This window comes from Phalacrocorax carbo, chromosome Z (assembly GCF_963921805.1).
Source record: "Phalacrocorax carbo chromosome Z, bPhaCar2.1, whole genome shotgun sequence".
NCBI lineage: Eukaryota > Metazoa > Chordata > Aves > Suliformes > Phalacrocoracidae > Phalacrocorax > Phalacrocorax carbo.
In genome coordinates, this window is record NC_087548.1 from 71760000 (window position 1) to 71786755 (window position 26756).

The 26756-nt window shown below is 42.3% G+C and overlaps 1 protein-coding gene across 3 annotated transcripts in view; it reads left to right on the top strand.

Moving 5' to 3' along the window:
- Nucleotides 1-26756, top strand: part of MOB3B (MOB kinase activator 3B) — a 103884-nt gene that overhangs the window by 69747 nt on the left and 7381 nt on the right. For 2 of the 3 annotated variants that reach the window (XM_064438010.1, XM_064438011.1), the window contains 2 exons: nt 11775-11977; nt 12842-13385. In XM_064438010.1, the coding sequence (XP_064294080.1) occupies nt 11775-11977; nt 12842-12991 (353 nt within the window). In that variant the 3' untranslated portion in view covers nt 12992-13385. Of the gene's footprint in view, nt 1-11774; nt 11978-12841; nt 13386-26756 lie in introns of those variants that run through there. The other variant, XM_064438012.1, reaches the window with a different exon arrangement.

The following is a 26756-nucleotide window of genomic DNA, read 5'->3' on the forward strand; positions in this document are numbered from 1 at the left end:
ATGAGGATGGTTCCCCTAATGGGCACTTTGTTTTAGCTCATATCAACATCCCAATTGGTTGTTCTCCTTGATTATACACATTATCACCCTGTTCTCAGTGGCTTCTGAGGCGGGATGTTTGCTTTGATCAGTCTCCCCGCTCTCCTCAAGGATACAGTTGTAAAACAAGTGCTTTGCTACCTCTCAGTTCCCCTCTCTAGCCATCACATTCTGTTTTGCCAAGCTCACATAGCTCATTGTTATGGCTAAGTGGAAAATTCCGAATATTCCATTTTCTTCAGGATATCAAGGGTGCCTTCCTTTCTTAGATGAATTTGATAGTAGAGCAAATCAACTTAATTTTGGCTAATTATATTTTAAAATATTCCTTTTATTTGTTCTCTTTGAAAACCTTTGGTCCTGTATTGTATTTGATTTTTATTGACTTCATTCAAAATTTTTATTAGCACATGAATCTTGCAAAAGTAATTGGTTAAGGCCAAATTAATGCAACTTTTGAAATTGTTTCTGTAATTATCCTTTGCTAGTGACATTAAAATAATATTATGCTGCTTAGCTTCATGATGCTTTAAAAGAAACAGGATATTCTTGCTCATTGATTTTCCAGACTCATTTTCAATTAAATTAGTGGTAAAGCTTCTTTTGATTTCCAGGTGCCAGGTGGAGCTCTAGGCATCTGAAGAGACAGATCTTACCTCTTCATGACATATTGGAAGAATCTGTTTAAATGATAGTAGCTCCTTCACTTGGGCAACAGTAGGTTTTGAGTGCCCTGTAAATGCAAGGTCATTGCCCTTTACTTTAATAGGAAAGATGGCCTTATAGGGGCATATGCAAACAAAAGATTCCTGTTCTCTTTATGTGACTTTAATTTGGGTTTTGGAATTATACTGGATCCAAAACCTGTCAGTCAATGGTAGCTTTTACACAGGCTTCACAGTATGAGTGTGTGTGTGGGTGTTTGCATGTGTGGATTTGTGTGCGTGTGAGAGTGCCTGCTGACATAACCTGCTGTCTCTTGGAAAGTGCTGTCATCTGTGAGCATAAAGTCCCGTGTACTCTGGTTCCTACTCCAGAATGATTTGAAGTGGGTTTCCTATTGTGAGATAAATATGTTACTGCAAAATGCAGGAGCACTCCCAGGAGCAGGACTTTTCCCCCTGGGCTACAGTCATGCTGTCTTCTGCTGCCTTTTACCATTTCAAGTCTTCCTTTCAGCACAGTGGCTTCAAGATGGCACAAGGAGAGTGCAGCTGCCCAGATTCATCAGTTTTCTGTTGGTATATGTACATCCATGCAGGAGAGTAGAAAGAGATTTGAGGGTCCTTAGCTCTGGAAATACCGCCAAAAAACCTGAGTGATCTATCAAAGACAGACAACGCTGCCACCTCTGGCTCTGCTCTGAAGTGAAAACTGTCACGGCTGCCCCTGGGACTGAACCTGATTCAACCCGCGCATACCAGGCATGTGCTGAGCGCTCCTCAGAGGAAGGCTGGGCACCCGGTCTAGGGTTTGAACACCAGTTAGCATTTACATGGGAGGGAGGGACTGACCTCTTGTGGTAACACGGGAAGCAAAACTTCAGGTGCCTGGGGAGGCCCTCGATTGAGCAAGGGCCTGGATTGGCAGCATCTGAAGACAGAGTAGCTCAGGTTGCAGTTACAGACCTATGAAGAGTGAATCTGGCTTAGCTCGCTGATGTTTGAGAGAGCTTAAGTCTGTTGGGAGGGGTTTGCTTGGCTCTTTATTCTTCAGCTGATGGATTCATTAAATTTTACAACCTTTAACAGTTGTAAAAACAGAGTAGTGAAAAGCATCTGTTGTGTTACCCCCAGATCTAATGTTATAAAACCAAAGATAGTTAACTGTAAAAGCAGATTTAAAAGCCCCAACTGGCTGTTGCTTGTCAGCCTGCAAAATTCACTCCCAAGATGCTGGACTTTATTCCAGGCCGTGTGGTTGCAAATCAGGATTAGCTCAAGCAAAGTCAGGACCGGGATTCTGTTCTTGGTTTCTTTGTTTGTAGTTTTCTGGATTAGAACTTCCAATTTTCCGCTAAACTTCCCTTGCTCACTGCTATATCATTGTCTTTCCCTGTCTCCTGAAGGAGCTACATTTTACCCATGAAGGGAAAAATAACTTATTTAAAATTTCCAAATCATCTCTCCGAGGAACTAATGAGGATATTCACATGGACATAGAAGATTCCTAAGTCAGCACAGATATCAAAGGGCCAGAAAATGACTTGCATTAGGAGACACAAGGGCTGTGATCTGAGGTGTTAGAACTGCCTGAATGTTTCTTCTAATGGCCCATTGAAATTGAATTTAGCACAGTAATCATCTGAAGAAAGAACATTCCTTTTGTGATCTTAACCTTTCAACTACAATTACTTGTTAATGTCATGCCATGAGTTTTGGCAGATGTGAGGCCTCTGGTTCTCAGTTAACTGATAGAACAACTGTGTCCTGCGGACAGGTGGCTGTTTTGTCTGATTCCGGGTGCTTCTCCAAGACCATGCTGCTTGCTGCTTCTGATAATGTTTCATATTGCTGCGTGTTGCTATATCAGTAAGCCCAAGAGTGGCCTTTAGAACAGCACGTTTCTTCCAGTGTCCCTGTGCAATTAATGGTGAAAAAGAATGTTTGTTTCCTGAAGATGTCAGACATCACTAACAAAAATAAAAGCCATGCTGACCGGTCGTGCGCTCATCATGGAAAGCTGAAACCATGTTGTTACCAGGATATTGTCAGGCCATGGTAAATACAGGAACAAAGCTAATAACAAACCTCTACCAGGTGGGGAGGAAAGTTCCTCCATTGATATCTTGGCCAGGCTCCAGTGTTCATACATACTTTTTCTTTATGATTACCCATCAGGTTAATAAACTCTTTTTGCCATCCTAAGCTGTTATACTGCCACATGGCTGCTATATTTTCTGTCCCAGAGAAGGCAGCATTTTGTTCACCTGTACTAGAGTTTCTGCTAAGGCAGGGAGCGATCTGAATTATTCTAATGGATCCTCAAGCCTATTTTAGACTATGTATATGCTAGTGATGTATAAAGTCAATCAAACGCAATGCTACTGTCACCAAAATTGGGAATAAAATTCCTTAACACCAATGTAGTATTAAGAAGCAGGCATTCTTTGTTATGGCACCAGAAGCACGGGGGATAATTCCTCCCAGCATTCCTCCTAGCGTGCATGCCACAAATCACAACAGGCAAAGTTTATATTGCTCGGTTAGATACATATGCATTAGATTTCCAGGATTAGTTATTCATTCTCAGTGTGTTGCAAGAGGTGTCGGTTTCAACTGGTGTTCTAACTCTTATGTGGGTGTAGATGTCCTTAGTTCCTTTTATTTTGGTTTCAACTGATGTCTGCTGCTAGGCTGTTTGCATCCTTCCAGGATGTGCTGATCATACTTGCAAACATTATGTCTTTGAGTGCATTCTTGCCTGAGGCCCCTTACAACGCTCCAACAAATCTCATTTTGTTACTATGGTGAAGATGGATCTTCCAGGGCAGATGAATTACACTGTCACACAACCATGACTCTGCAGCTTTTTATGGCATTTGGTGTTCTCAGTGCCTTGATGACCTACACATCTATTCTAATGGGTTTATCAGCCTGATTATTGTCTGGGATAAAACTAGCCTTGCTTAGTACAGGCAGCAAGAGTGTTCTGCTCTCTGGCATTGCAGTGTTTCTCTTCTGTTCCTCTGCAGCAGCAGAAGCAGAAGTAATAAGTAACAGGGAGGAGGTCAGATTGTAGTCTGGAACAGCCATTGTAATAAATCGGCTTAAAATCCCAGGGATCTGGCTTATACTGGGATCTGGCAAGGATTTAGGTCCCTCTGTCCTCTGATTTCAGGGAGAGTCAATTCAGGTGCTTTGCATACTTAGGTGTTTTGCAGTATTTACATTATAAGACACCTTTTCTGGTGAAATTATTAATCCAATAGCAAATGTAGTGCCATCACCTATTTCTTGATACACAGCAGCAGGGAGAGCTGTTGTAGAAGCTCAAGTAGCGCAAAGCCTCAAAAAATTTTCTGATTTTGTTCCATTTAGAGTTCTCTCCAGGACAGCACATAAGTACCTTTGTTGAAGATCTGACAGTGGGCCTGCCTGCTGATTTATTCACTCGAGAATAACACTGTTAGAGACAGTCCCTCTTAAAAAGAGAAAAGGACACCATTTTGCTTAGAAAGCCAGATAATCTCAAGAGTCTTTTCCTTTCATCTGCTCTCTCTGATATGAGAGCAGTATCAGGAGGATGTAGGTGCATGGTAGTCTACTTTATCCCTAATATTTTGCAGCTCTCTGCTTATTTATGTGAGGAACAAAGTCCAGCAAAACTGACATTATTTTCATTGGCCCCAGAGACAGACACTTCCTTGACTAACACTGAGATAAACATCTGCTTGGATCAGGATAGGAGTTTTTGCAGCAGAACTTTGAGCAGTAGCTGAGGGCATCTTTTGCAAATTTTTGTATCTGGGGCAGGGACAGAAGGAAAACACGGAGGGAGGAGGGGAGGAAGGGTTTGGTTCAGGTGCCTTCTCCAAATTGATAGTAGCTGGTAGCACCGTTTTCTTGCTCCTTATTATAAAACTGGAAAAAATTCTTACTTTACCAGGTTGGTAAGTTTTTAAGCTGTGTTTGCAATACTATAGTGTCAATTCTTTTGCCTATGGAGAAGGCAGTGTTTCTTTTTTCCCACATGTGTATTTTTAAAAAAGAATGAATTATGACTGTGGTCTGTAAAAGGATTTTCAAATGTGCAGCAAAATTTCTGTGCACAATTGCCAAACGGCTTACCAGCTTCCCTTCAGTAAAGCAAGACTTCAGACCACACAAATACAAAAGGTCAAAAATGCTCATACATCTGGCATCACAGTTTTAACTGGGCAATCATTTTCATTTAATGTTACAGGTCAGAGTGTGAGCCAGTCAAGGACCGCATGTAACATTACATGCAAAAAATCTGGGTTGTTCTCTCTGGTTGCTCAGCATTGACTTTCTGGGACTGTATACTTTCTGACTCTTGCCTAGAGATAATGAATCAGGCAACGAAGACAAACTATATCATGACTTTTCTTCTGTTTCCTCTCTAACCTGTGCAGCTGACCTACTTAAGGGAAGGTTATGATACATATTGAAGTATGAAGATTCAAGATGCTCATATATCAAATGAGACAGAATTTTGCCTGTTGCATTCATCTCAGACATTTAGTTACCATCCTTTAACCCCACCTAATTTAGCTCATTTACCTTTTAGTCTCTCCATCTTATCCTACCCTTTTTTGCATCATACAAAGAACAGAATTTGTATCAGCAGGGTCTAAATGAGGACCTTCATCATGGCATTAGAAACATCTGTGTTTTAAATCAACAGACCATTAACTTACTGATAATCACTGCACAAATAGTCAGCATACTTTTCCATGTTATTGTGACCAGCCTTTTGAGCAGATAGCAGTCATAATTCTGCTTTCGGGGCAAGAGTGTCAAGAGAGGAAAGCCCTGACACTGTCTGCAGTTGTCATGTGTATGGGATATGCAAAAAAATAAGATCAATGGCATGACTCTCTTTGTTAGCATTGTGTTATATGTCCATTCAGGGATGGATGGGTTAGATCTGGATGCTCACTCCAGCACAGCAGCAAATCACCTGACAGCAAAGTAAGAATGTGTAAGGAATGAAATTGATAGCCTACAGATGCTGTGGGTATAAGGTTGTTTTCAAAAAGAAGGGGAAAATCCCTCTATTTTCCAATGGAAAAGAACTTGCTAAATGGATTGGGCAAGGTGAGTTCTGGAAGTTGTAGAGAGTTCTGCTCATGTTAGAAGTAGGCTTTTCTAGCAAGCCAACAGAAGCAAAAAGGTCAAGGGAGTTGGGGAGGTTGGAGCACAGGGGAAACAACGTGACTGTTCCTCTGTGCTGCTGTGGTACACCTGTCACCTGGGCATATGGGTACAGCTTTTCTGCAGGAGGAGGCTGCTGTTAGCACAGCACCAGCAAGTACAGCACACGCTCCAGGGGCATATGGGCACAGGCATGCTGGCTGTGTTTGTTACTGGTTATACCATGCCTATTTACCCCCCACTGAATTGTTTCCAACTTGCATATATAACCCTGAGTTAAAGGGGCTTCTATGTGTGACTGGGACGTTTGAAAGGTGCTTGCACATTATTGGGACATAATGGGGAGCTCTGGGGTTTTGACCATCAGGTTATGGCCTAGGCAAGTGGTCTGTGCGGTGGGAGGGGAACTGGCTGACAGGCCGCACCCAAAGGGTGGTGACAGACAGCTCCTTTTCCAAGTGGCAACATGTCACAAGTGGAGTCCCCCAGGGATCAATATTGGGCCCAGTGTTATTCAATATCTTTATAAGTGACCTGGATAATGGCATCAAGCGTAGCCTGATGAAGTTCGCTGATGACACCAAGTTGAGTGGGGAAGCAGACACTCCAGAAGGGAGAGCTGCTCTGCAAGGAGGTCTGGATAGGCTGGAAGAGTGGGCCAGCAAGAACCTCATGAAGTTCAACAAGGACAAGTGTAAGGTCCTGCACCTGGGAAAACATAATCCAGGACTGCAGCACAGACTGGGATCCACCTGGCTGGAGAGCAGCTCTGTGGAAAGGGACCTGGGGGTGCTGGTGGACAGAAAGCTCAACATGAGCGAACAGTGTGCTGCTGCGGCCAAGGAGGCCAACAGGGTGCTGGGTTGCATCAAAAAGGGCATCGCCAGCAGAGATAAAGAAGTCATTATCCCACTCTACTCAGCGCTTGTCAGGCCACACCTGGAGTGCTGTGTACAGTTCTGGTCCCTGCTATATAGAAAGGATGTGGACAGGCTGGAAGGGGTCCAGAGAAGGGCCACCAGGATGATCGAAGGACTGGGAAGCTGCCATATGAGGACAGGCTGGGAGAGCTGGGTTTGTTCAGCCTTGAGAAAAGGAGGCTCAGAGGGGATCTCATCACCATGTACCAGTCCTTAAGGGGTAGCTACAGAGAAGATGGAGACTCCCTTTTTACACGGAGTCCCATGGAGAGGACAAGGGGGAACAGACACAAGTTGCTTTTGGGGAGATTCCGATTGGACACGAGAGGGAAATTTTTCACAGTGAGGACAGTCACCATTGGAATAATCTCCCCAGGGAAGTGGTTGACTCGGCCACGTTGGACACCTTCAAGAGTCGTCTGGACGGGGTGCTGGGCCATCTTGTCTAGACTGTGCTCTTCCCAGAAAGGTTGGACTAGATGATCCCTGAGGTCCCTTCCAACCTGTGATTCTGTGATTAACAAAAGGACCATTCGGTTACTTTCTTCTCATACAGCAGCACTGGGGCTCAGCCTACGGGTGAATCAGGGCAGCCGGTTCACTCATCCAGAAATATTTTCTTCAGCAAGTAGCAGCTAGCTCAAAAATTGCAGTGTTATCTTTGTATTTCTTTGCCTTTTAATAACCATAACTCAGCCATCTAATTTGGTGTTTTTACATTCTGTCTCTTTACAGTATCACCTTGCAGATAGGAAGACAGTCATCTTTCTTGGAAATTTTTTTCACTGTTAAAAAAACCCAAAAGTTTAAATAAATACTTTGGACTTTTGGTGGGTTTGGTTTTTTTTTCTTTCTTTTCCTTTCCTTTTTAACTACAGAGTTCCAGGAAGGGAATTATTAAACCTGGACTCCATGTTAAATGAAGGCTTGGCAGGAGAAAAGGCAAAGGCTGCAGTGGCTGAGCTGAAGGACAGAGAACAGGCTCCTTAACAAGTCAAGGATCTAAATCTAGGCCATTCGCAAAAGCCACTCGCAATGATTATGCTCTGTGGTTGATTTATTTATAACTATACCAGTTGCACTGGGAACAAAATATAGGACAAATTCTGACCTCAGAATACAAATCTGGAATCATTTCACTCCAGATTTTAAAATTTTGATGGCTTTACTTTGGATTCTTTCTATTGTAACTGAGATCAGAATCTCTTCTGTTATAGATTTTTTTTTCTTCGAGATTGCATTTGTACGATCCTTTTGTCTAATTTTGAACACAAAGAGCAGCTGAGTGCATGTTTAAGCTAGTGCTGAGCCACCTCCGTGGGGCCACCTGTACCTTGAGGCTGACCAGACATTGAACGTCCTCTGTACTCTGGGGCAGACTGGCTGGCAAGCTCTCCGAGGCTGAGGAATCTAGCTTGCTGCACAGGAGCAATTGCTTTCAGTGCTACAAGGGACACTTTTTAACTATTAGGACACTGTGTCAGTCTGTAAACCAGTTTTGCAGGAAGGGGAGAGAATTCAGAGAGCCATTATGGATTCTGCCATACCCAGGTGGTAAATTTATGACAGCAGCAATGTTTCACTGTTATTTAAGAGTAAATGAAACAGAGGTGACTTTGCAGAATTGGAGAAGCTCCACAGTGGCAAATGAAACTACACAGCGTGTCTGAAAACTTAATGCACGTAAGGAGCAGTGGGAACACTGCACGTTTATTGTGCACGCTAAGCTGTTCTGCACCTGCTATTTTTTTGTGTGTGTGTGTTGTTTACACATAGTCCTCAGATTGACTGCCTAACACATCTAAAAAGCTGTCAGATGACACTCCTCGCTCGTAGCAGAAAGTGCTCTACAGGTTTTGCGCCTACTGCCTCTGTTAAGTGGGAACATGGGCTGCAGAGGTGTTAAGGATTTGTCAGCTTGGTTTATTCAGCTTGTATTAGTCAGTTAATACAGAAATATGAGTTTCTTCATTAGAGTAACATTCTTCGGTAACAGTCATAAGTCAGCCCAATGAAGATGAAGCTAATTATTCTTCATTTTGGCAGTGACTGTTCTGGATCAGAAAATATAGCGCCTTCAAGAATTAATCTCTCAATTCAGTGAACCAGTCTGCAGTGACAAGTGCCAGCTCTTCACGTTCCCCCTTTTTTAAGACTTAATATTTTCTTGTGTAGATTTTTAAAATTCTAGTTTGGGTAGCTTTTACAAAAATGTAACAGGCCACTGCTGTAATCATTACTGAATTTAGCCATGCTGTGATGTCTGAAACATGATCCCCCTTGTTAATAAGCAACTAACTGGGGTTTCTGTTATGTTTTTTGATAAATTGTATTTACTTTGGCCTTGGAAAAAACAACAATCATTTGTGATAATCCAGGTGTTTGGCTAAGTGCGTGGAGTTTGATTCAAATATTGCCAAGACATCTGTACATATTATCATTTCTGTAGCTAGGCGATGTCTGAGTTTGTGGCTTGAGCATTTAGACCTCCTCCTTTGTGACCCTTGATATTAGCTTTAGCATTGAGATGAATGGATGTGACAACCAAAAGCAAACTTTTTTTTAAGGAGATAAGTAGTTGTGCTTTGATAGATGAGGCTATTTCTCCGGTCCCCAGTTTGTACATCAGGAGTAAGAAGGGCTGCACTACCTCTCTAAAGCTGCTTGAAATTATTTCAAACCAGTACAGGCCAAAAAAAAAAAATCTAAGACACTTTGTCCACACCTCAGCGATAGCAAATGTAGAGGCAGTTGAGGGATGCACTGAACAGGACAGCTCTGCATGCTGACGGGCTTCCCTACTGACATGCTGACAGACACAGCAGTGTTCACATCCGCAACGGATATACCCTGGTACATCCTTGGCCAAGGAGTCCAAAACAAGATGTGTGTTTCTGTCGATGGGACCCAGACTGGTTACAGCCACAGTTGATAATTTATGTAATTTGTAATCAAAGATCTGGTTTCAGTATGGAAGTTCTCCCTGTATGTCCTCACACCACCCTCAGTGAAACTGGGTGATTAGTCCATTAATTCACCACTCTTACAAGTGGTGAACAGTATTTAACAGACTAAAATTTGAAAACTAGAAAGCTTGCAGCAGTGTTAATTTAATATGTCCATCTTCTTTCTGCAAATAATAATTTTTTTTCCTGTTGAGAGCATGAGCTTGGCTTTTAGAGCGTATGGAACTGGTTAGCTGAGAGGTTTATTTTTTTCTTAAAAGAAACAATAACTACAGTTATGTAGTTCAGATCTGACTAAAACATGAACTATAACTGAAAAATCAGGAGGATGTGCAGCAAAGCAAAGTACTTGCCAAGACAAATGGAGGCTACAGTCGCATAGAATCAGAATCGTAGAATGTCCTGAGTTGGAAGGGACCCACAAGGATCATCGAGTCCAACTCCTGTCCCTGCACAGGACAACCCCAAATTCACACCTTATGTCTGAGGGCATTGTCCAAGTGCTTCTTGAATATCGCCAGGCTGGTGCCGTGATGCCTCCCTGGGGAGCCTCTTCCAGGGCTCCACCACCCTATGGGTGAAGAACCTTTTCCTAACATCCAACCTAACCACACACACCCCCGGCACACCTTCCAGCCATTCCCTCGGGTCCTGTCACTGGTCTCCAGAGAGGAGAGATCAGCGCCTGCCCCTCCTCCTCCCCTTGTGAGGAAGCTGCAGACGGCCATGAGGGCTGCCCTCAGCCTCCTCCAGGCTGAACAAACCAAGTGACTTTAGCCACTCCTCGTATGGTTTCTCCTCTAAACCCTTCACCAGCTTTGTGGCCCTCCTCTGGACACTCTCCAGTAGCTTTATACCCCCAATGTACTGTGGCACCCAACACTGCCCACAGCACTGGAGGTGAGGCCGCCCCAGCGCAGAGCAGAGCGGGACAATCCCCTCCCTCGCCCAGCGGCAATGCAAGGCCTGATGCCCCCCAGGGCACGGTTGGCCCTCTTGGCTGCCAGGGCACGCTGTTGGCTCATGTTCAACTTGCCGTCGACCAGAGCCCCCAGGTCCCTCTCTGCAGGGCTGGTCTCCAGCCTCTCGTTCCCCAGTCAGTATGAACATCCAGGGGTGCCGTGTCCCAGGTGTAAAATGTGTCACTTGTCCTTGTTAAAGTTCACACAGTTCTTATGTAGCAGTAAGCTGGTAAGTAGCAGTAGAGTTTCAATCATGGCACTAAAATCGTTATATCTGAGGCACAATCACAGAAGGAGATGAACCCTTCAGCTTTTTGGGGCAGCTCAGTGATACACGATGCCATGCAAGATCAGTCTTTAATGAAGAGGGGTTTTGAAGGAATTATTGGTGCCACATTGTGGATGCCTGGCTGGTTACTTGCAAGTGTTGCTTTTGCTGCTGCTTTGGATTCTGCAGCTGCAAAGTGGTGTAACTTCTAAGGTATTTTGGAAGAGCTGTTTCTTCGTCTTTTCAAGATTTTTTCTATTAAAACAGCAGTCAGGTTGGTACACAAACTGGGAGGAAGGTGAAAGCAGAGGAGTCTGTCCTTTAGTCAGTTATTTCAAATCTGTTATTAAATTTGATAATGTGAAATGCCACTTGTTTAAGATGAGCAGGAGAGTGTCTGTCACTTCTAGGATGAGCTCTGTATGTATCAGTATGGGGAACAGCCACCTTAGGATGTAAAGCCGTTGATGTTAATGGGACAGTGTGGATGGTAGTGAAAATCACATTTCTGAATGTTACAATACTGGGTGTTTCTCCATTAAATTATTCAGGGGAAAAGGACCAATACCTGTCAGTCTCAATCCATTAAAGTTGCTTAAGTGCTTGGTTATCTTTGGTGCTAGCAGTCAGATAAATGTTTGCATTAAATGATCTTTTGGATTGGAAAGGAGGCTAGGAAGTTATAACCTAGTTTGCAGTTACCAACTCACGCTTTGCTCCAAAGCTGTTGTCTTGGGAGGATGACATGATCATTATGACAACCCTGCATTCTCTATTCACAGGTGTTCCCTTTCCAAAGAACTTCCTTCAGATCTGCAAGAAGATACTCTGCCGGCTTTTTCGGGTGTTTGTTCATGTCTACATCCATCACTTTGACCGTATCATCCTTATGGGGGCTGAGGCCCACGTCAACACCTGTTACAAGCATTTTTATTACTTTGTGACGGAGCTCAACCTCATAGACCGCAAAGAACTAGAGCCTCTGGTAAGTGTGGGGTCTGGGGGAAAGCTCTAGGAAATTTCCTTCCTCCCTTCACTGAGCCTTTCCCACACTTGTTGTTTTCGCACACGTGAGTTTCCTCTGGGAATAATGTCCATGGCTGAACACAGGCAATTTAAAGGGATGAACTCTTGCCTCTGTCTATAGACCCATTCTATCTGCTGCACTACTTTTGAGTTGCTCAGTAGGCTCAGTAGAAAGAGAAAAGAGCAACGTTTTATGTATGGAAAATACAAGGTGGGAAATACTGCCATTTGAAAATAGAAGTCAGTTTGTCTTCTGCTTCTTCCTGTACTAAGTATTTTACATATAATTTTATTCTGTCTTTTTTCATTGGTCAGTAACAGTATGGTACTAGCGGTCACTTGAATGTATGTGAAGCAAACAATGATCTATATAAAAGTGAATTGTTTTGGGTTTTTTTTAATTTTTAAGTAGGTGTTTGTGGAGGTATTGAGTGTGTTAGATCCAGAGCACACTCTGGATCTAACTGAGACAGATGAGGTGAGACAGAGGTTCAGACAATTAGCAGCATAGCAAAACCAGACACTTCCTTTTGGACTGAAATAGATAAAAATTAAATTCATTGTTTCCAAAAGTAAGGCTCCAGAAATGGAAACACTTCAGCCGTTGCTTGCAAATACAAACAAAATAAAAGTATAAGCAGAGAACAAAAAGTAAGGCATAATTAAGAAAAACAGTTTATACACAAACCCTCACTGTGGGGATTTAGCCAATTTTAAAAGGAATCAGGTCAACATTTCATGGGTCAGAGTTTGGAAAATACTGTGTTGTACAGCTCTTATTGATGAAGTGCTAGAACCACTGGGATATTTTTTTTTTCCACAGAATCACAGAACAGCTGAGGTTGGCTTGCACCTATGGATATCATGTAGTCGAAATCCCTGCTCAAAGCGGTGTCACCTAGAGAGGGCTGCCCACAACCACGTCAAATCTTCAGTTGTTCCACATGAAGGCACATTGCAGAGAGGTGTATAGCATATAGTTGTGAAACACTTCTTAAAGTGTGGTAAAGTGTTGTTTACCTGAGTTTCTGCAGGAATTGGAGCTTTTACAGGTGTGGTACATGTTTATGCTTACGTTGATTGAAGGAGAACCTGTAAAGTGAGACAGAATGAATAGTCTTGTTTTCAGCAGTTCGCAAGGCCCACTGAAAGACACTGTGTATGGCATGTATTGATAACTTGCAATGTATCTATAGTCTCTTTCTAGATGGGATAACTTAATATGCCCTCTAAACATGTCCCAAGGGATAGAAGCAGGCCCTGCAGAAGAGAACTTCCCTGCCAGACTAGTGAGCCTAGGTTAACTGTAGCTGTTAAATGCTGAGGATGTGTCACAAGCAAGACATAAGGCAGGATATCTCAGAGTTGGAAGAGAGGCGATCTAAAGGCCGTTACAAGATCCTTGCTTGTTTTTGAATACAGAGAGCACAACAATGATTTAATGCTGCAGTTGGTGGTTAGCAATATTCCGGCACTAAGTGGACAGATGAAGAATTGGGGCCACAGTGGTGTAGAAGGTGGCCCAAGTCCAGCAGCAGAGAAAGCTAGGAACATGCTCCAACTAGTGTGTGCTTTCCCCTTGCATTTCAGCATTCCCTCCCTTCACAAAATTATCCTTAGGATCATCATATGATGCAGTGGTATTAACTTTGCTGGGATGCAGGGTCTCCCAGGAAAATGTTTCATCTGCACTGGGGAGGGACTGTGTCAGCAAACTGACAAAGCTCCACCTGCTTCAATCTTCTCCTTGACTTGGGTGGGTGTCAGCAGTGTGGAAATGCAGCAAAAACTAAATGTCCATATTCTTCTCTCCAGCTGGGCAGAGAGAAAGGAAGGAATTGCCAAACAAAAGCAGACATTACAAATAATCTTGAATTTTAATGCAGTAGCTGAGGACAACCTGTGCCCTGCCAGGTTCACCACGGCAGGAAATGAGCCCACATTATCTCCCTTAATTAGAAAATGGGCCAAGAGCTGATTAAATAAATACACTGCCACATGCTTTAATAAACAGGAAGGCAACTGATTTATCAACAGAACTTCAAGAAGGGAGAATAAATGGGAAAGCAAGCAGTAGATGAATAGTAGTATTAGCCTGAAGGACTTATTCTCTTTGTTTAAAATAGATTTTATCAGTGTTTTGCAACCCAGTGCAGCAGTTATAAAATCAAATTAAGCAAATGAGTCAAATAGGCTTGGGAGTTGCATAACTTGTCTTTCTGTAATCAAAGGGGAGGCTATAGTTTAAAATGCTGCATATCTTTTTCCCATCCCCATCACTATGTTAATTTGACAGATCCCTGAGGCTTTCATAGAGCCGTTTTATTTGGGGACAAAAACCAAAGCTGGCACAGTCACTGACCCCGCAGGTGGTCCTGAGGAAAAAAATGCACAACCAGTTGGTTAATTTGGGGGAAAAGAAGTCATCTGAAAGCATATCTGCTCTTTGCTGCAGCTAACAGGCAGACAAAGCAGTATGCACTGTGAGAGCTCTCACAAGACCTTTAAGGCACACCTCGGTAAGGAGGCTATCAGGAAATAAACTAAAGTTTGAGTTTTAAGATGTGGCATCTACTTTGTGCTGGCTCCCTGTGTGACCAGCTTTATTTTCCACTACCAGTAGTTCACCTTAATTAACTTCTGAGCCTCTTCCCATGGCCAAAACTGGCTAGCAGAGTGGTGCCTATTACCTCCATCCCACCATCACCCTGTGTAGATGGCTGCTTGTATCGGGGGCTTTAAACGCTTCATCTAATTGTGCTTTTTAGTGAGAATCTTAATGCACCTTCCTCAGCAGTAACTTACTGTTCAAACGGCAGACCAGCTACAGCAAGTAACGTCCCTCTACTTCCTTCTTGTGATCCATTTTCTCTAACAATGGATTTCGTAGTATGAAGGACTTAAGAAGTATGCCAGAGTACTTTATAAGGACATCGTGAGCAAAACAGTTTATTGCCAGTTAACAAAACTTTGATTACAGATCTGAGTATTGAGGAAAAAAAAGACAGACAAAACACTTGGTGAAGAAACACCTTTCCTCCTAGGCTCTAATTCAGTAAAAGATTTCTCTGCTTCTGGGTCTCACCTCACCTTGGTATTGCTACACATTACATTCAGCTACTCCTAATCCCTTTGGTGAGGTGAGGGGCAATGCAGGAGACCGGGGATGTGTGTATTGCTTCTTCCTTCTTACTTGCTTTCCTCTACTCCAGAATGGGTTTACCGTGGAACACGGTCCCTGTGTAGTGCCCCAGCTCTGGTGTAAGTTCCCCATGACTCACAGTCCCTTCAGGGTTATACCTGCTCTGGCACAAGGCACTTCCTTCCAAGAGTACACCTCTAACCACATCCCCAGCAGTGCCACCAGCCACATGTCCTCTCCTTCTAGCAGCTGCTGCTTTCTCAAATACCTGTGGATAGAGACACTATATGCTTGTCTGGCTGGTTGAAGTTTTGGCACATGGTCAATTATTTGGAGCAGTTTTGGGGCAACTGGAAGTAGCTGTGACTGGCACTGGGCAGGTCATGGCCTCCCACCACAAGTCACCCCTGTGTTGGGACAGGTCACTCATCAGCTTTTTTTTACTTTTAAGGAATACAAGCTGCTGTATGCAAGGCATCAAAATCCATTCCAAATAGGTTTTGATTTCTTTAACTCAACACAGCATAAATCATCATAAATCTGATTTTCCTTAAAGAGAGGTGACTACCTTCTGTGATATGCATCACTTTGCATTACTCCTGACTCAGAAAAGAAAGGCTAACTAGCAAGAGTAAAGTACTGCTACAGGCGGAGCAGGTCCCCCTAAAGGAATCTGTCATTTCAAGGTATCTTCCAGCGATGTGGCAGCATCAGGTCATAGAAGAAGTTTCTTTGGCATAAATAACACTGTTTCAAAGAAAAATAATTCCTCCTTCCATTCCCCAGTGTGAGGGGGTGGGATGACTTTTTTAGCAGCGGCTAGTGACCACCTTCAGATGCCTGGTTTGGCTTGGTGATAGCAGAGCCTTTTTACTGCTGCACTCCAAGCTTAGCTGGGGCAGGCACAGATCCTGTATGAAACCTAAGGATCAATGCAGCTACAGCAACATGACCTCTAGAAAGAGCAGGGGAAAGAAACCCAAAACTTCTGAAAAGCAATAAAGTTAATGTCAGAGAGGCATTAAGCCACAAGGGGTTTGGCTTTGTTTTTTTTTCCCGTCAGGAAGATGCCTGTCAGGCAGAGACGCAGAGGCACAGAATCCAGCAGCTGTACTTCTTCAGTCATGTAAGAGCCTTCTGATTCAGAGGCCTTAGAGCTTTGTGACTGAATCCCAGTGCAAAGCATTTTGTCAGATAACAGTTCATTGGTGATGCAGCCAAGTCTGCTCCCAACTTCTCAGCATTGATCCGTGTGTATTGCGGTATCTTGTTGTGATTCTAAATCTGTGCATTTTAATTTGCCTGATATTTCACTGTGCCTTGTATTTGTGTCAGAGTTAAGTGTTTTTTTTAAAAAAAAAACAACAACCTAAAAATGTGGTGAGATTTCAGTGTTAAATTTGGAGGTCTGAGCATGGTGTAATTTACTTGAAGGATCAAGGTTCCCAAGATGCTTTTTTTTTTTTTTGAAACTTGCGGGAGGTGTGGACCTAGAGCTTTTTCTCACTATTGTGCATTATTCCTTAACATAACCTTAAATTATATCTCTAAAGAGGATAGGGTGAAAAAAAAAAGATACTTGATCTTTTTGCTGTGCAAATCTGTGCAAGGTCATAGAGGGCCTGAGAATGTGTGCAGGGCTTGTATATTCAATACATACTCCGAAACTCATGTTCTAATAAAAAATCTAGGTCACAAACCCAAGTTTATTTCATCTCTCCAAGGTCACCCAGTTACAGAACTGTGGGCAGGTCAAGCATTCATACCATGCCAATGAGCAGTGGGAAGTGATGTGCAGGAGGACCCTGCCAATAGGAAGGAATGATTCACGTGGTTTGAGTACATTTGCTTCTCTCACAGCTATTAGGAATTGTCAAATGCACAAATCTGTTGGCCAGAGATACCAGTATATGCCATTTTTGTACATTTTTCTGTTTAACCAGTGTAGTGTCCTCTTACAGAGCAAAAAGTACATTTTGTGCTCTTTCAGAAATATTAAAAAACATATTGCAAACCAGTCAGATTCCCAGCAGATTCCTACATAACTCTGGAAACTATTGATGGCAGTGAGATTTCCCTCTGAGGACAGGGGTAGAAGACAGCAGAATATGGCCATCTGCTTTACTCATTCTCCACAAGTCTTTTTTTTTTTTTTTTTGTAAAAGTCCTATCCTGTGAAAACTTTAACCTTTTTCTAAGAAGTCATTTCTTATAAACATTTTGTTTATGAGAACAGAAAGTAATAATTTAACTTGAATGAAGAAAAACAGAGAAAGATATTGTTTACATATACTGTTTTGATAACTGTTAAAATGCTGATTTGATTTAGTTGCAGAGATAATGAGCCATGGTAGAAAGTGGATAGCATTGGGGCTGGAAGTGGTGGCAGTCAGTGGAGCTGAGTGTATAAAAATGGTGAAGCTGATAATGGCCTCCATGAGGATGGAGTTCATCTGCAGGATAAGCAAAGACAGTAAGGTTTTCTTGCCTTATTCTTCATTATTCTCAGTGTAAAAGCTTCCATTGATTGGCTTCTGATAACATTTTCATCCAGTATTTAGAGCTGCTTAAAAGTAACCATCTAAATTTCTTTTCCCATCTGTATAGAAAACCGTCTTTCTGAATGGAATTTCTAGTGCTTATCCAGACAGTGTACTAAGTGAAGAGATGAGTGTTTAATACATTAACCTAATCATTAAATTCTGGTTGGTTGGTTTGGGGCTTTTTCTCTTTTTTTTTCCCATCTCTCTTTTTTCCCCCTAAGAAGCAGTATTATATATTGCAAAAGCTTATTATGGTGTGGGTGACAGAAGATTTCTAAGTTAAGCATGTTCAGAAAATTACACATTCATGTTTGTATAATGACTATAACTCTATCTTCTTACTATTTTATGATTCAGAGCTGCATTGATTCCCTGATGACATTGACATGAATCTGAAGCACTTTCTTTTCAGTCAGTGGAATTATTTCAGATTTTCCCATAAAATTCAGAGCAAAATGTATCCCTGCAGTCACAGGTGGTATGTTCAGGTGCTGTTTTCCCATGAGCAATAGTATTACACAGCATGCTGCTTTGTGTGCTGCTGTAGGGTGCTCTGCACCCTGTGGATATGTTAACTGACAGGTTTGTAGGCGCCTTTAGCAGATAAACCAAAAACTACATGGGGAAAAGGAAGAGTTATTTTTGTACTTAGAGCCAGGATGTCGGAAGTGCCGTCGTAAGTGTAGCATTGTTTGTGAAAAGACAGTGTTTCCATCCCTGGACATTTCAGCCGGTACCTTCCATAACCCATGGGGAAAAAAACAAAACAAAACAAAACAAAAACCCAACACACCTACAGTTCCACAATCATTTTAAGCCAAGGTGAACGCAGTCTGAAACGGGAATTGGTGATCCTGCTCTTCGTATCACTGCTCACTGGAGATGAGTGATCCTCTCTCCTTCCTTGTGTCAGATCCAGGGATGGATCAGCTGAGCACTAGCTCAGCCAAAACTGGTGTTTTTGGTGGTTTTCATAGAATCAGAGAACAATTTGGGCTGGAAGGGTCCCTTAAATGTCATCTAGTCCAACCCCGCTGCAGTGACATCTTCAACTAGATCAGGTTGCTCAGAGCCCCGTCCAACCTGACCTTGAATGTTTCCAGGGATGGGGCATCAACCACCTCTCTGGGCAACCTGTGCCATTTTTTTCACCACCCTCATCATGTGCAGATCAAGAGCTCTTGCGCTCTATGGAAGGTGTCCTGCCAGCTCCCTTGTCCTGAGGGCAGTTTCCCAAAGAGACCTATTGGCCAGCTACTTGAACATCTGGAATTTTTGCCAGGACACTTTCCTAAGCAGTTACACACAGCCTAATATTAGCACAAGACAGGTGGTGGAAACATGGAGCTGGGGGAAATATGATGGAGCAACTGTCGCTGTTGTGGCAGCCTGTGCTTCTGATGGCACAAACACAGCCAAAAGTGTATTCCTTCACTCTGCGCTGGAATAGTGAGTGTCCCTACCTTCACATGGGAGTTTGGGCTTGCAGCAGTTGCTAGTACTAGCCCTGCCAGGTGTTTAGGGGATCACACAGAAGTCAGGATACCAAATCAAGCCTCTGTTTTCACATGAGTTTCTCCAAGCACCCTGTCTGTTTCAGGGTGAGCTCATCAGAAGTACTGTATGCAGATGGTGCTCAGGTGAACACTTAAGAGTTTCTCTTTTATGCTTTTTGCTTTGCCAGGGCTAAACCATAAATACCAGTCCTTCAGCTCCGTCTCTACTGTGCATGAGGCCCAAGTAGCTGGGCCACACATCCAATTTACTACAAACAGTACATCTTTTCACAAAATAATTAACAGCTTTGCTGCATCTTTGTCTATACCACAAAAGATGTTTACTCATCAGGCAGTTCTTTGCCAGAAATGCCATAGACATAGTAGAAATACTGTAACCATAGCCCGTCTGGCACTAGACCCATCCAGTGCTCACAGTAGAAAAAAGCAGCAGTAGCAGGCTCAACAAAACTTGCCAAAATATTGCCATTTTGTTGAGGGTACACTCAGATGAAAATGGGCAGAGTTAAACAGGATGATTAAATGAGACTTCTTCTCCAGACAAATTTTCCAGGCATGCATATTAAAATAAAAATATACCTTTCTTAATTTACTTGATTTTTTCCAAATTATTGTTTTATCTGCTTAGCTAATTTCTTACGTTTATAATGAAAATTAAAACTTGCGCTTTCCTAGTCCATTTTCTCTGTATGTCCATTTACAGTCTTCATGAAAGCAGTGATGGTACCCATAAATCAATGGACTGTGTAATATAAATTATTTGCCAGTCAGCAGAGGACAGTTTGAGCTCAAAAGCAGAGGAGAACTAATTTAATTAAAGTCACTGTGTTCTTGTTATCACTATCCTTTATAGCTACCCAATTATAATTTAATATTGTTGCTCATTGTCATCAAAGTACAGCCCTTCAGATGCTTCTGAAGTGTCCCATATTATATCACATACAAGAAGGAAGACAACAATAATATTAACACATTGTTTTAAAGATATCTCTGGCTTTTTATCTTTCTAGACTTTATAGTGCGTTCTGTGTGCTGTCTGGATGGCTTAAGCTTTAGGCAGGGAACATGTAAGGTTTAATCTTGTTCAGAGTAATAGATGCTGCTCACGCTCCAGAAGAAAAACTGATCATTCCCTAATTAATCTATCTTTAACAGATTCTGACCCAAAAATCTGTCAGTGAAGCTTCTGTATAAAAAGCTTTTCTTTCTGCTTTCCTTACGCCTTGACATTGGGGCATTCAGAGGGAGAGCTGGCAACCCCCTGCCATTCTGATAAAAACAAGCAAGCCCCAACCCAAATAGCTCCTTCTGGAGAAGCTGGCACCTAGCTTTCTCATCCCTTCTCTGATGTGCTTTGGTCTCTCCTCCCACAAAATTGGATACCATGCCCTCTACTAGATGGAATTGACTGTCAGCACCTCTTAATGCAAAATTCACTTGCTAAATATTTACCATGTGTCTTGTAGAAAACTGTGCCCAACAGTTACATGTGCCAGTAGATGTAGAACTAATACCCAGCATGTGTGTACATACAGATAACTGAGTCAAAGGTCATTTACTGATGTGTGTGTGTGTGTTTTCAGAGGTTCTCCTTAGGCATGTAATGTGCGCATACCGCTGTCTAGAACTGTTCAAAATTCACAATATGAATTTACCTAATAATTTCGTTTTCTTACAAGGTTATTGCTTATAGTTGCTTTAAATTCTGTTACTCAGCACTAAGTGGTAGGGTGACTTACTGTCTGTTCAGGTGTTGTCCAAAATTAGATAAATACTTGTTGATCCAACTTTAAAGTAGGTATAATTTTCTTTCCTTTTTTGTCCCCTCGTTTTTTGTTTTAGTAAAAGAGTCCCCATTCAGGCAAGGCTTGTCACTGCTGCCAACTAATCAGCAGTATTCTTTTCTTCTTTAAAAAAAAAAAAAAAGAGAGAAAAAGAAAGAAGAAACCAAGCATTCTGTGCCCCCAGTCCAGTTTTTCCACCTCAACAAGATACAGTGATAATATCCAACAGGATTTCTTTTATATTGTACAATTGATAAGAATATCTCAGCAAATGGATCTGCTCGCTAACTGAACAAGAAACCAGTTGTAGCTAAATAAATGGCATCTTTTCCATCCCCTCCATTTCCTGCAGGAAGTTTGGGGGGGAAATGAGAACTCTAGGGCTTAACAATGCTGAAAAATAGGATTCTCAACTGTGATGCTCAAAGAAAACAGAGTCATAAAATGCACTGCAGTGCCAGAGTTTCTGAGTAAGTAATTGCTGGCATGCATGTTTTTAATGGCTATTTTTATCACATCAGCTGCTTTGCTTGCACTGAACCCAAGCAGACACTGCTGAGAACAGGAGGGCAGAAGGACTTTCCTACTGACAATTTTCCATGTGTCATCAACTCACCAGAGGTTTTAGAGTGGCTCTTTTTGGTGCTTCAGATTAACCGCTCTGTCACCTCATGCTTTGACACAATTATCTCTCTTCTGTGGGTATGTAAGTACAGGTATCTGTTGCTGGTGAGGAGTACACCACATAAGTCCTGTTCTAAAGTTTATCTAATGAATGTAAATTATAGCCTGATGAATAAAAAGGGCTTCTCCAAATGAATCCATATGTCAGGGTTTATAATAAAGAACACCACATTTGTTCTTCAAAGAAATTATTAGTACAAGATAAAAAGAGTTATAGTTAACCATCCAGATTAAAGTGAGAACAGGAGACTTTTGAAGAAGCTTATTCTTCCAAATGTCTTCAGTTTTTCAAAACATTAAACAAGTTGAAAATAACTGCAAAATAGCATCTGATACTTTTGCACATCTTTCTTTTTTCTTTTTTTTTTTTCTTTTACAATGACGTCCTATGAGATTGCTGTAATACAAAAGACATGACACACAAAAAGTCTTTTCCATAATTACTTAGTTCATTTTGAGCTTCTAAGGAGTTAATGTGAATCCTGCCTAGTCAATAAGTTGTTGTTCTGTGCAGGTTCAGTATGTGTGGGGAATAGCTGGCTTGGTTACAGCAACAAAGCAACAAGGAGAAAAAACATAGTAAAAAAACCACAATTGTGGTTGAAAAACCACAAAAAATTACATTCCAGGTCAGGTATGATATAAAAAAGGAATCTGAAACTATTTGCTTTATAATGGATACATAAGTGTTCCTTCTGCTCTACGCATGTGAGCTTCCTGCACATGGACTGGTCCCTGTGTTTAAATTCTGAGCTGAATCAGAGCCAAAATTGCTCCTTAGGAACCACAACATGATACCTTACTCTGCCTGTTCTCTTGTAGCTGATGTGAATCAGAGTTGTAGTTCATGCCCCATCAAGGAAGAACCCTGGAGAACATGCTGTAGGTAGAATCAGAAAGTGTCAAAACCATTAAGAGTTTAATCAAATAGGCTTTTCCATCTATAATTTATACGGGTCCATTTACACTAGTTCTCATACCAGTTAGCAAAAGAGGCCCTTGCTGATTGTCTGTGCTGTGTGTGAAAGGCACATTTACAGCAAGTGGAGCCTGGAAAAAGCTTTTTCACCAGCATTGCAAAAAGTATGATGAGAACTCCTCCCCAGTGGTTCCTGTGATGCTTTTGGAAATTATTTTGTCCTATCTGCATTAGCATCTCAAGTGTTCTTATTGCTATGGAGAGAACTACTGCTGTTCATCCTCTTCAGCAAAATATCATCTTCCCAGTATGGATATATCCTGTGTTTCTCTGAGTAACATAGATCATCTGCCCTTATTAGACTGAAACAAGGAGACAATCAACCAGTTGAGTGTTGTCAATCTTAACAAATAAAAGACTGCTTCAAAAAACCCAGCAACAGCAAAACTTGAGATTTCCTAGAACTCAAAACATCTTGAAATTTTGGGTAACTGTTCAAAAAATACCTGTAATTTCCTTTCTGTAACACTTAACAGCTTAATCCAGTAGTCTAACCAACATCAGAATGCAACTGAGAAGACATTAAGAACAAGTTTCAGGAAAGCTATTCTACCTAACTAAAAATACTTACTTTCATAATTTGAACAGTACTTGTTGAGTGACTCTATTAGTTTTATTGAGTGTTGGACTGGGCTGTTATTTTTCTTTCTAAACCCACACGAAGCAAAAAGCTGAGAAACAGCAAGTCCAAATTTTCTAATTGCCAAAATAAAAAAAATATAGTGCCACATGAACCTGGCAGTTTTCTTAAAAAAAAAAAAAAAAAAAAAAGGAAAGGAGTATTTATTGTCCCATTTAAATAGATGTGTTAGTGTACAAAATTATTTATGTAAAATACATACTATATGCAACAAGGTTGTAATTCATGGTAGAGAACTTACATGTCTCCTAATAAATTTTCTGCAAAATTTTTATACTAGAGACAGTGCTACTTTTTGATACTCACTCTGCATGACCTCAGTGCCAAAAGCAGAACATTTAAAGTGCATTTAATAGGGTAAGGTAGACTAAAACCAGCCACAGAAGGACTTTTATTTTATTGTTAGAGAAGACAAAAACATGCAGAAGGTGAAAGCAGCTCCCTGGAATACAATGCCTTTAAGCAAGTCAGTCATCCAAATGCATATTCTGTGTATCTACCTGGATCTAACCCTACTGACAGGTGCATTTCAAAGTGTAATTTCCTGATCCTGTTCCCACTTGCAGTCAGTTGATAAAATGCCTTTGTCATCAGTGATAAGGGATTACATTTGCAAACATGAGTATTATCTGTGTCCTCCAAACATCACCATACAAATTCAGGAGCAATCAACCAGGATTTTTACCAGGCCATCGTTAGCTTCAAAATAACTACCCTGAAGCCAAACAGATTGTAGGAGAGATTAATTTAGTTCTGTGCATCATGACAATTAAGAGTCATTCAAGTGGAAGACATCCTGAAACCTAACAAAGGAAATACCCAAATGATCAATATGCCCATCGGATAGCAATTACTAGTCTGTCCTTTTTTTCTGTCAGTATACAGAGGCAGGGGCAAGTAAAGAAGTAAAGGAAATTTTTTTTAGTATCTTTGGAGAAAAAAATTTCTAAATGAAGATTCAAAGCATAGCTCTAACTAGAAATGCCAGGAAAAAAAAAGTTTTGCAAATGACTTAACTGTTACAAGTCTGGCTTCAGCCTTCCAATCTTGGTCAGTTAGCTGTCTGAATGTAGATTAGTTGTGCAGCATGGGATCTTAGACCTTGTGATCAGTGTCATTCCGTAGTAAACAGCCTCTTTTGTGACCAGGTTACAAAGAGATTTGTCCACATGATTATAATTTGCCAATTGTTGAAACCTCTGTGAAGAAAACAACAAAAAAAAGTCACAGAAGTCATAGCCATTTGTGCTTTGAAGACTTATGTAAAATGTTCTTTTAAACCTCTTGCCTCTTCATCTGCTTATTCTGTGGTTCTGATGTGAACAACGAAAAGGCTCTGAGCTGGCTCCATGGGTACATCACTGAGGCTCTCTCCATATATATGAGATTCCCCTTGGGTGTGGCTTGCTTTTCTGGCTGTGAGAGTAGGGAGGAGAAAGATATGTCCCAGTGATGCTTTGGTCTGCTCCAGCAGAGCCTTCTGATTATGAACCACAGGTCAGAAGGGTTCTGTCTTGCCTTCCTGCCCCACGTCGAGGTTTACACGGCACCAGGTCTGCATGCGGCAGGTGGAGTTCAGCTATCTCAAAGGGGGAAAAGGATTCTTGCTCACGAGTTGGCGGGGGTCATCAGGAGGGCTTTAAACTAGATTCGAAGGGGGAAGAAGATATAGCCAGGCCCACCTGAGAGGAGGGAGCATAGGTGTGGCATGCTGAGGTTGGGGGTGAAATCTATAGCCCAGCTCCAGTGAATCTACATGAATGCATGCAGCATGGGCAACAAACAGGAGGAGCTGTCAGCCATTGTGCAGCAGGATAGCTATGACTTAGTTGCCATCACAGAGACATGGTGGGATGACTCTTATGACTGGAGTGCTGCAATGGATGGCTGTAAGCTTTTCAGAAGGGATAGGAAAGGAAGGAGAGGCAGTGGGGTGGCCCTGTTTGTTAGGGAGTGCTTCGATTGTACAGAGCTCAGTGATTGTGATGATAAGGTTCAGTGTTTATGAGTGAGGATGAGGGGGAAGGCCAGCAAGGCAGATATCCTGCTGGGGGTTCTGTTATAGACCACCCAACCAAGGTGAAGAGGCAGATGAAGCATTCTACAAGCAGCTGGAGGAAGTCTCATAATCAGTAGCACGTGTTCTTATGGGGAACTTCAACTTACTGGACATCTGCTGGAAATAAAACACGGCAGAGAGGAAACAGTCTAGGAGGTTCCTCGAGTGTGTGGAAGATAACTTCGTGACACAGCTGGTCAGTGAGCCTACCAGGGGAGGTGCCCCGCTTGACCTGCTGCTGTTCACGAACAGAGAAGGACTGGTGGGTGATATGGTGGTCTTGGGCTTAGCAACCATGAAGTGATTGAGTTCTCAATTCTTGGCAAAGCAAGGAGGGGGGTCAGCAGAACCACTACTATGGACTTCCAGAGGGCAGGCTTTGGCCTGTTCAGGGCACTGGTTGGGAGGGTCCCTTGAGACTAAGTCCTGAAGGGCAAAGGGGTCCAGGAAGGCTGGGCTTTCTTCAAGAAGGAAGTCTTGAAGGCGCAGGAGCAGGCTGTGCCCATGTGCTGTAATACGAACTGTCAGGGATGATGACTGGCCTGGCTGAACAGGGATCCTCTGCTGATACTGAGGAAGAAAAGGAGAGGCTACCACTTTTGGAATAAGGAGCAGGAAACTCAGAAAGAGTACAGGGATCTTGTTAGGTCTTGCAGAGAGAAAATTAGACAGGGAAAAGCCCAGCTAGAACTCAACCTGGCCACTGATGTAAGGGATAACAAAAAGTGTTTTTACTAATATATTAACAACAAAAAGAGAGCCAAGGAGAATCTCCATCCTCTATTGGATGCGGGGGAACATTACCACTGAGTATGAGAAGAGGACTGAGGTACATAATGCCATCTTTGCCTCAGTCTTTAATAGTCAGTCCAGTTTTCCCCAGGATATTCAGGTCCCTGAGCTGGAAGGCAGGGTCAGATCACAGAACAAATCCCCTCATAATCTAGGAGGAAGCAGTTTATGACACTACCTGGATGCTCACAAGTCCATGGGGCTGGATGGGATTCTCCCAAGGATACTGAGGGAGCTGGCAGCAGAGCTCGCCAAGCCACTCTCCATCATTTATCAGCAGTCCTGGTTAACAGAGGAGGTCCCAGATGATGGGAGGCTTGCCAATGTGACACCCCTGTACAAGAAGGGCTGGAAGAAGGATCCAGGGAACTACAGGCCTGTCAGCTTGATCTCGGTACTGGGGAAGGTTATGGAGCAGATCATCTTGAGTGAGCTCACCAAGCATGTGGAGGAGAGTAGGGAGCTTATTTGAGCTGGGGGGGACAACCAGGGAATGGGCACTGTGCCTGCCCTATGGGCATGATTTCTAGTATTATAATGAGGATAGTTCAGCTAAAGGACACTTAGTTTTAGCTCTTATCAACATCCCAATTAGTGG